The sequence below is a fragment of the Oncorhynchus tshawytscha genome, linkage group LG15 (genome assembly GCF_018296145.1).
Source record: "Oncorhynchus tshawytscha isolate Ot180627B linkage group LG15, Otsh_v2.0, whole genome shotgun sequence".
Classification (NCBI taxonomy): Eukaryota; Metazoa; Chordata; class Actinopteri; order Salmoniformes; family Salmonidae; genus Oncorhynchus; species Oncorhynchus tshawytscha.
The window spans coordinates 27189399-27199006 of record NC_056443.1 but is presented as its reverse complement, the minus strand read 5'-3'; the positions used below and the strand labels follow the sequence as shown (position 1 = coordinate 27199006).

General features: G+C 42.2%; 1 protein-coding gene across 5 annotated transcripts; it reads right to left on the bottom strand.

The window, feature by feature from the left end:
* Positions 1 to 1779: 1779 nt before the first annotated feature.
* On the bottom strand, positions 1780 to 8936 carry LOC112214758 (G protein pathway suppressor 2). Of its 5 annotated transcripts, none has more exons than XM_024373750.2 (10): positions 8730 to 8936; positions 8333 to 8450; positions 7990 to 8099; positions 7778 to 7890; positions 7471 to 7550; positions 7154 to 7233; positions 5049 to 5253; positions 4746 to 4903; positions 2656 to 2751; positions 1780 to 2288 (listed from the first exon to the last, which is right to left on the bottom strand). In XM_024373750.2, the coding sequence occupies exons 2-10, from the start codon at positions 8424 to 8426 to the stop codon at positions 2193 to 2195; spliced, it is 1032 nt and encodes a 343-aa protein (XP_024229518.1). In that variant the 5' UTR covers positions 8427 to 8450; positions 8730 to 8936; the 3' UTR covers positions 1780 to 2192. The 5 variants fall into 5 exon arrangements, with proteins under 5 accessions (XP_024229518.1, XP_024229519.1, XP_024229522.1 ...); XM_024373751.2 differs by having other exon boundaries at positions 1780 to 2285; XM_024373754.2 differs by having other exon boundaries at positions 7990 to 8210; positions 8730 to 8934.
* Positions 8937 to 9608: the final 672 nt, after the last annotated feature.

The window sequence follows — 9608 nt, the reverse complement described above, 5'->3', positions numbered from 1 at the left end:
ACACACACACACACACACACACACACACACACACACACGTCAGCACTAGTACACACACACAGCATACAAGTCAGCACCAGTACACACCACACACACACACAGCATACAAGTCAGCACCAGTACACACACACACACACACACACACACACACACACAGCATACAAGTCAGCACCAGTACACACACACACACACACACACACACACACACACAGCATACAAGTCAGCACCAGTACACACACACACAGCATACAAGTCAGCACCAGTACACACACACACACACACACACACACACAGCATACAAGTCAGCACCAGTACACACACACACACACACACACACACACACACACAGCATACAAGTAAGCACCAGTACACACACACACACACACAGCATACAAGTAAGCACCAGTACACACACACACACACACAAGTAAGCACCAGTACACACACACACACACACAAGTAAGCACCAGTACACACACACACACACAAGTAAGCACCAGTACACACACACACACACACACACACACACAGTAAGCACCAGTACACACACACACAAGTAAGCACCAGTACACACACACACACACACAACATACAAGTCAGCACTAGTACACACAGCATACAAATCAGTACCAGTACACAAACAGCATACAAGTCAGCACCAGCACACACACACACACACCAGCTCCAGTACATATGCACAGCATACAAGTCAGCACCAGTACACACACAGCATACAAGTCAGCACCAGTACACAAACACACACGTCAGCTCCAGTACATATGCACAGCATACAAATAAGCACCAGTACACGCACACACAGCATACAAGTCAGCACCAGTACACACACACACACACACACACATCATACAAATCAGCACCAGTACACACACACACACACACACACACAGCATACAAGTCAGCTCCAGTACATACAAGTCAGCACCAGTACACACACATACACAGCATATGAGTCAGCACCAGTACACACACACCATACAAGTCAGCACCAGTACACACACACAGACAGCATACAAGTCAGCACCAGTACACACAGACAGCATACAAGTCAACACCAGTACACACACACACAGCATACAAGCCAGCACCAGTACAGACTAACGGAGAGAGAAGAAATGGAGAAAGAAGTGCTCTCACAAACATGCCGCCTGTAAGGGCGTAGGTAGCTACTGCACCTACAGTCGAGGGGAGGGCTGGTGGAAATGTCTCGTCTTTTTTGTAAATTCTCTCCTGATTGATCAAGGGCTTCTTCAACTCTAGATTTATGAAGAGTGATGCTGTTCTGTTTAGGAGCGCATTCGGCGGGAGCGCTGTGCTCATGTTGCAATAGAAATATAGAACTGGCACCATTTTCAATGTAACAATGGAGACTTGTCAGGTCTATACATTACTGATTTTCAGAGTGATCCGCCCTTCTGAATGAGCCCCATATGTCCTATTCAATATTGTGTGTATCGTATATCACCTAAACTTGTCTGTTAAAAGATGCCAGGATAAGACCTTTCAGAGTAAGAGTTGAACAAGCGTCACACAGAAGCATTTGGGAGAAAGGAAACGCGCATGCCAATTCCAGTGTTTAATTTCAGTCTTTCACAAGTATCTGATTGAGACCACGTACAGGACCTTTCAGCAAAGAACTTGGCAAAGACCCTTAGAGGCTGCCAACAGAGCAGGTAGCTAGCTAGTAGACACACTGGGTCACCTATAGGGAGAGGCACCATGTAGTTGACCCATTATTACTTTGTACAAACTCATGAGAAAGTTATGGCATGTTTTTTGCTTTATTGTATTCACAAAGTCCAAACTGTGCAGAACGTCTCCCATCCCAAACTAAATTAAAGACAAATTGTTAAATTGTGATTTTTTTTAAAAATTTTTGGAGGACAGTTTCCGAGGTAATAGATCCAAACACAAAATCAAAAAGTAAAACACTATACAGTTTCAGGAGAAATTTCCTAGAACATTTAGGCCACTAAAACTCAAGTAATTCAGCAGTAATAAAATTAACTATACAATAAATATTAAAGTCAAGCCTGTGGGTTTGGGCTTTACAATCAACCATCATAATCCAAGTTTACTATGACATAATTCCAGTCTTCTCGAATCTTGAGTGAGCCAATGAAATCTGAACGATAAGAACTCCCAGGGGAGATAGTTTAGGCAGGTAACCATGATTACTTGCTGTGGTGATAGAACCTCTGTGAACTCTGGGCATGGGGGAGGAAGGCATGGCGGGGAGCCGTTTGGGGAGAGCTCTGGAAAGGTGCCTGCTGGACGAAACGTCAATGAAATGTTACCAAGCAACAGTAAAGAACTTTAAGACAAACCATCCATATTTCAAATGACCAAGTCATAATTGAAAGAGAATTTCAGGTGATACATTAAAAAAAATGTGTGTTCACTATTAAGATGAATTCATATTCAAGATTCACACTGGTTTGACTATGGCTTTAACTATGAGAGCTTGGACAAAACAAAAATACAATCACTTTTCAATCTATACTGCAACAATAAGCAAAGCAATCCACTTTTTTAAATTGAAATAACCACTTTCAGATGCACCCATATTTCTGATGGGGTGGTGGGTCAACAGTGGGCGGTAACAGTGAGAGGTGGGGAGGGGTGGCTAAGAGTTACCTTTGGAGTGGGGATCTGGACAGCCAAGGGGGGGGTGGGCAGCAGGCCATCAACAGATGCATGGAGGGATTGGGGGTGCATGGGTCTCATAGCACCCTGGAACAACAGGAGTTTAGGGAAACACAAGGAAAGGTCAAGAGGTACAGTTGAAGTTGGAAGTTGACATACACCTTAGCCAAATAATCAGTTTTTCACAATTCCTGACATTTATTCCAAGTAAAAATTCCCTGTCTTAGGTCAGTTAGGATCACCACTTTATTTTAAGAATGTGAAATGTCAGAATAATAGTTGAGAATAATTTATTTCAGCTTTTCTTTCATCACATTCAAGTGGGTCAGAAGTTTACATACACTCAATTAGTATTTGGTAGCATTGCCTTAATTGTTTAACTTGGGTCAAACATTTTGGGTAGCCTTCCACAAGCTTCCCACAATAAGTTCGGTGAATTTTGGCTCATTCCTCCTAACAGAGCTGATGTAAATGAGTCAGGTTCGTAGGCCTCCTTGCTCGCACACGATTTTTCAGTTCTGCCCACACATTTTCTATGGGATTGAGGTCAGGGCTTTGTGATGGCCACTCCAAAACCTTGACTTTGTTGTCCTTAAGCCATTTTGCCACAACTTTGGAAGTATGCTTGGGGTCATTGTCCATTTGGAAGACCCATTTGCGACCAAGTTTTAACTTCATAACTGATGCCTTGAGATGTTGCTTCAATATATCCATGTAAATTTCCTCCCCCATAATGATCTATTTTGTGAAGTGCTCCAATCCCTCCTGCAGCAAAGCACCCCCACAACATGATGCTGCCACCCCAGTGCTTCACAGTTGGGATGGTGTACTTCGGCTTGCAAGCCTCCCCTTTTTCCTCCAAACATAACGATGGTCATTATGGCCAAACAGTTCTATTTTTATTTCATCAGACCAGAGGACATTTCTCCAAAAAGTACAATCTTTGTCCCCATGTGCAGTTGCAAACCGTAGTCTGGCTTTTTAATGGTGGTTTTGGAACAGGAAAGACACACATTCTGTCTCCTAGAGATGAACGTACTTTGGTGCGAAAAGTGCAAATCAATCCCAGAACAACGTCAAAGGACCTTGTGAAGATGCTGGAGGAAACAGGTACAAAAGTATCTATATCCACAGTAAAAATCAGTCCTATATCGACAACCTGAAAAGCTATAGCTTCTTCCTTGCTGAGCGGCTTTTCAGGTTGTCGATATAGGACTCGTTTTACTGTGGATATAGATACTTTTGTACCCGTTTCCTCCAGCATCTTCACAAGGTCCCTTGACGTTGTTCTGGGATTGATTTGCACTTTTCGCACCAAAGTACGTTCATCTCTAGGAGACAGAACGTGTGTCTTTCCTGAGCGGTATGACAGCTGCGTGATCCCATGGTGTTTATACTTGCGTACTATTGTTTGTACAGATGAACGTTGTACCTTCAGGTGTTTGGAAATTGCTCCCAAGGATGAACCAGACTTGTGGAGGTCTACAATTGTTTTTCTGAGGTCTAGGCTGATTTCTTTTGATTTTCCCATAATGTCAAGCAAAGAGGCACTGAGTTTGAAGGTAGGCCTTGAAATACATCCACAGGTATACCTCCAATTGACTAAAATGAGGTCAATTAGCCTAACAGAAGCTTCTAAAGTCATGACATCATTTTCTGGAATTTTCCAAGCCATTTAAAAGGCACAGTCAACTTATTGTATGTAAACTTCTGACCCACTGGAATTGTGATACAGTGAATTATAAGTGAAATAATCTGGAAACAATTGTTGGAAAAATTACTTGTGTCATGCACAAAGTAGATGTCCTAACTGACTTGCCAAAACTATAGTTTGTTAACAAGAAATTTGTGAAGTGGTTGAAAAACAAGTTTAAATGACTCCAACCTAAGTGTATGTAAACTTCCGAATTCAAAAGGTGTATAAAGGAGTATCAAGGACAACTCAGATTTGAATTTGTACAATATGAACTTATATTAAAACAGATTCACAACTAGGTTTAGTGGTTGAATAGAAAACTTAACCTTATGTGCATGTCTTGAAAGAGCATCTTCCTCCCAATCTGTCTGACCAGTGGTCTTACCCCGTCAGTGAAGCCAGACTGTTGGTTGGCATGTTCCAACTGCTTCTGAAGGGGTATTCCAGCAACAGGGATGAATCCTTGCTGGGAGGTGAAGTGACTGTGAACAGCGTAGCCAGGCTGTTGAGGAAGGTACTGCATGGCCTGGAACGCAGACGCACCTGGACAGGAGACAGACAGCAAGAGTCAGACTTTGGAAACTAATACTGCAGGATGCTGTCATGATTAGCAATTTTAATTACTACATAGTCCACAATGGAATTTCCTGTCGGAGGCATTAATATTCAGCTTGCACACACATGCTACCTCTGATCTGGGAACTATTGGCGAAGCTGACGGGTACAGAGGGGCTGGGGGCGTAGCTGGAGGGGTGCTGTGTCTGGGCCATGCTGTAGCTCTCGTGGACTGACTGACTGCCACCGAACTGGCCGTGCTCTGCCAGGCCCGCACTGAATCCAGGCTGGCTCTGGTAGTGGCGGCCCTGTGGGGCGAGGAGAGTGAAACGGTCACTCTATAAGAGGTCACACAGAGCATGGGTTATGTGTCTGTTGTTGACATCACTGACAGTTACTATGTTTCAGTGGGTGTTTTTTTTAACTACAGAGTTAAGGATTTGATTCCAGCTTGGGTCGAATGCTGATGCCTGGAACTCACTTTATTGACACAATTGATGCCAAGATATACAATCGAAGTCGGAAATTTACATACACCTTAGCCAAATACATTTAAACTCAGTTTCACAATTTCTGACATTTAATCCTAGTACAAATTCCCTGTCTTAGGTCAGTTAGGATCACCACTTTATTTTAAGAATGTGAAATGTCAGAATAATAGCAGAGAGAATGATTGATTTATTTCACCTTTTATTTATTTCATCACATTCAAGTGGGTCAGAAGTTTACATACACTCAATTAGTATTTGGTAGCATTGCATTTAAATTGTTTAACTTGGGTCAAACGTTTTGGGTAGCCTTCCACAAACTTCCCACAATAAGTTGGGTGAATTTTGGCCTATTCCTCCTGACAGACTGGTTTAACTGAGTCAGGTTTGTAGGCCTCCTTGCTCGCACACGCTTTTTCAGTTCTGCCCACACATTTTCTGTAGGATTGAAGTCAGGGCTTTGTGGTGGCCACTCCAATACCTTGACTTTGTTGTCCTTAAGCCATTTTGGCACAACTTTGGAAGCATGCTTGGGGTCATTGTCCATTTGAAAGACCCATTTGTTACCAAGCTTTAACTTCCTGATGGATGTCTTGAGATGTTGCTTCAATATATCCACATCATTTTCCATCCTCATGATGCCATCTATTTTGTGTAGTGCACCAGTCCCTCCTGCAGCAAAGCACCCCCACAACATGATGCTGCCACCCCCGTGCTTCACGGTTGGGACGGTGTTCTTCGGCTTGCAAGCCTCCCCCCCTTTTTCCTCCAAACATAACAATGGTCATTATGGCCAAACAGTTCTATTTTTGTTTCATCAGACCAGAGGACATTTCGCCAAAAAGTACAATCTTTGTCCCCAGTTGCAGTTGCAAACCGTAGTCTGGCATTTTTATGGCAGTTGTGGAGTAGTGGCTTCTTCCTTGCTGAGCGGCTTTTCAGGTTATGTCGATATAGGACCCGTTTTACTGTGGATATAGATACTTTTGTACTTGTTTCCTCCAGCATCTTCACAAGGTCCCTTGCTGTTGTTCTGGGATTGATTTACACTTTTCGCACCAAAGTACGTTCATCTCTAGGAGACAGAACACGTCTCCTTCTTGAGCGATATGACGGCTGCGTGGTCCCATGGTGTTTATACTTGCGTACTACTGTTTGTACAGATGAAAGTGGTACCTTCAGGCGTTTGGAAATTGCTCCCATGGATGAACCAGACTTGTGGCGGTCTACAATTGTTTTTCTGAGGTCTTGGCTGATTTCTTTTGATTTTCCCATGATGTCAAGCAAGGAGGCTGGAGTTTGAAGGTAGGCCTTGAAATACATCCTCAGGTACACCTCCAATTGACACAAATTATGTCAATTAGCCTATCAGAAGCTTCTAAAGCCATGACATAATTTTCTGGAATTTTCCAAGCTGTTTAAACAGTCAACTTAGTGTATGTCAACTTTTGACCCACTGGAATTGTGATACAGTTAAATAATCTGTCAGTAAACAGTTGTTGGAAAAATTACTTTTGTCATGCACAAAGTAGATGTCCTAACCGACTTACCAAAACTATAGTTTGTTAACAAGACATTTGTGGAGTGGTTGAAAAACGAGTTTTAATGACTCCAACCTAAGTGTATGTAAACTTCTGACTTCAACTAGAATTGAAAAGTTTGCTTGATAAAAAGATGGCCATTACAATAGCGACAGCTAGTGGTTAGATGAGACATTACACATACAGAGGGCCACCCAGTTGTGACTCACCGGGATGACAGGTGTTGGAAACAACTGCTTACTGCGCTCCGACATGAGAGCCCCGGGCCTGTTGTGACTGACTGGACTGCCTGATAGAGGTTAGAGAGAACAAAAAAGTGATGAGGGAGTATGGTGTAGTGACCGGCGGGAACCTCAGAAGTCATTTGTGGATAGACTAATTGTGGCCCAGTGCCACATATATTGAATTAATGTGTTCAAAGTAAACAGCTTGTGATAAATACATCTGGAAAATTACCACGTTATTTTGATGTTCATTTAATGTAATTGCTTAGGAGATGACAGTCATGAACACGTGTATAGCTTACCTTGGATGTTGAGGAGATGCTGTCCTGTGTGCATGGTTAGACTGGACTGGTAGCTGGCTGACGTCAGTGTTGTGATATCACTGCAGGAGAGGTAAAAACAGATGAGATATCTGACAGGAGATTTCTAACAATCAGCAAATCCTTTATATATGGCCTTATTAAAATCTCAGTCCTACTCCAAACTGGGAGGGTTGCATTTCAATAATCTAATGTGGCTTATTGACCTTATTTCATCAAGGTTCACTAACGTTAAGGAAGCTTGACTATTGAGATGCACCTGAGGAGTCAGAGGCTCCCTTCCGCTCACCTCTGCTCCTTCCTGCGCCTCTTCTCCTCCTCGTGCAGGACCTTCTTCAGCTGGAGGAAGAGCTGATGCTTCTCCTCCTGCAGTCCCTGCAGCTTCTCCCCCATCTTCATCACCTGTGAGGAGGAAAAGGGAATGTAAGAGAGGGTTAAGGTGAGATAGCCCATCCTCTGAAGTTAGTTATCTCCCATCTGTTTGTTATGACGTTCTCTGACCTGTTCTTTCGTCTCCTCCAGTGACATCCTCTCCTCTATCTCTTTTGTTCTCTTTCGCTCTTCTTCCTCCTTCATCTTCTGCTCCATCATCTTGTCCACCTCTTCCTCCTCTAAGATTAGGAAGAAAACAGACACCAATTACAATGACATAATTGTGGAATTTGTTCTCTCTTCTTCCTCTTTCATCTTCTGCTCCATCATCTTGTCCACCTCTTCCTCCTCTAAGATTTGGAAGAAAAGAGACACCAATTACAATGACATAATTGTGGGAAAAATCTGGCTTTTTGGTTATGTTTGGGAAGAAATGCAGTAGTCAAGCCAAGCCAGTCTTGTGATATCTCACCCTGTCTTTTGCGATCTCTTTCTCTCATAATGTGCTTGTGGAGGGCTCTGGCCATGGCGTTGGACAGCTTCGGTCTGTCCTGCAGAGCAGGCATGGTGACAGGAAGTGGACGGGCCAGCTGAATGCAGCAGAATCAATTGAGAAAATATGGGAAGTAAATATAGTTACAGGCAACAACAGCAAAAGGTGACAATTATTTGCTAGAAACTGACACTTGTTTTTTTTTTAAATATTTACTTTGTTTTTAATAGAAATAATAAATTGCATGCATTCACCCCCACCTAGCTAACGTTGCATTGCATCTGATCTGGCTATGCTAGCAGCTAGCTAACGTTACATTGTTAATGTTAGATCGATGAAGGGCCAGCAGGCGCGAAGTTGTAAACAGAGAACTTACTTTCGTTGCTTTGCGAGTATTCCAAGATGAAAACTTTTGTCTCCGCTTGGTGTGTGTTTTTTGATGTGGATTATAAAGCGGAACATTTGTTATGCTATGAAAAACTGTAACTTTGTTTCTATATTATGAATTTCGTGTTCATAAATGAGTTTTTTTCCCCGAACTGATACACTTCCGGTGTGAAAGGACGCTTCCTGTTTTGACGTCAGTGAAGCCCTGGGAGTTGGGGTTTCTATTCAGTACTTCCCAGGGGACCTTGAGAGTAAAAGTAAAGATACCTCAACAGAAAATGACTCAAGTAAAAGTGAAAGTCAGCCAGTAAAATACTACTTGAGTAAAAGTCAAAGTATTTGGTTTTAAATATACTTAAGTATCAAAAGTAAATGTAACCGCTAAAATACAGTATACTTACATTGAGTGGCTGCTGCCAACACAGACTCAACTCCAGCCACTTTAATAATGGAAATGGATGGAAATTGATGTAAAAATATATCACTAGCCACTTTAAATAATGCTACTTAATATAATGTTTACATACCCTACATTACTCATCTCATATGTATATGTATATACTGTACTCTATATCATCTACTGCATCTTTATGTAATACATGTATCACTAGCCACTTTAAACTATTCCACTTTGTTTACATACCCTACATTACTCACCTCATATGTATCTGTACTCGATACCATCTACTGCATCTTGCCTATGGCGTTCTGTACCATCACTCATTCATATCCTTATGTACATATTCTTTATCCCTTTACACTTGTGTGTATAAGGTAGTAGTTTTGGAATTGTTAGGTTAGAGTATGCGTTGGTTATTACTGCATTGTCAGAACTAGAAGCACAAGCATTTCGCTACACTCGCATTAA

What these genes read in the sequence shown, in the direction of transcription:
- LOC112214758 (XM_024373750.2), bottom strand. Translation starts at nt 8,426, where the DNA reads ATGCCTGCTCTGCAGGACAGACCGAAGCTGTCCAACGCCATGGCCAGA. An exon ending in TTCCAACACCTGTCATCCCG is followed by an intron (nt 5,254 to 7,153) that starts GTGAGTCACAAC and finishes GACCTCTTATAG; the next exon opens with AGTGACCGTTTCACTCTCCT. An exon ending in TCCAGATCCCCACTCCAAAG is followed by an intron (nt 2,289 to 2,655) that starts GTAACTCTTAGC and finishes CGTTTCGTCCAG; the next exon opens with CAGGCACCTTTCCAGAGCTC.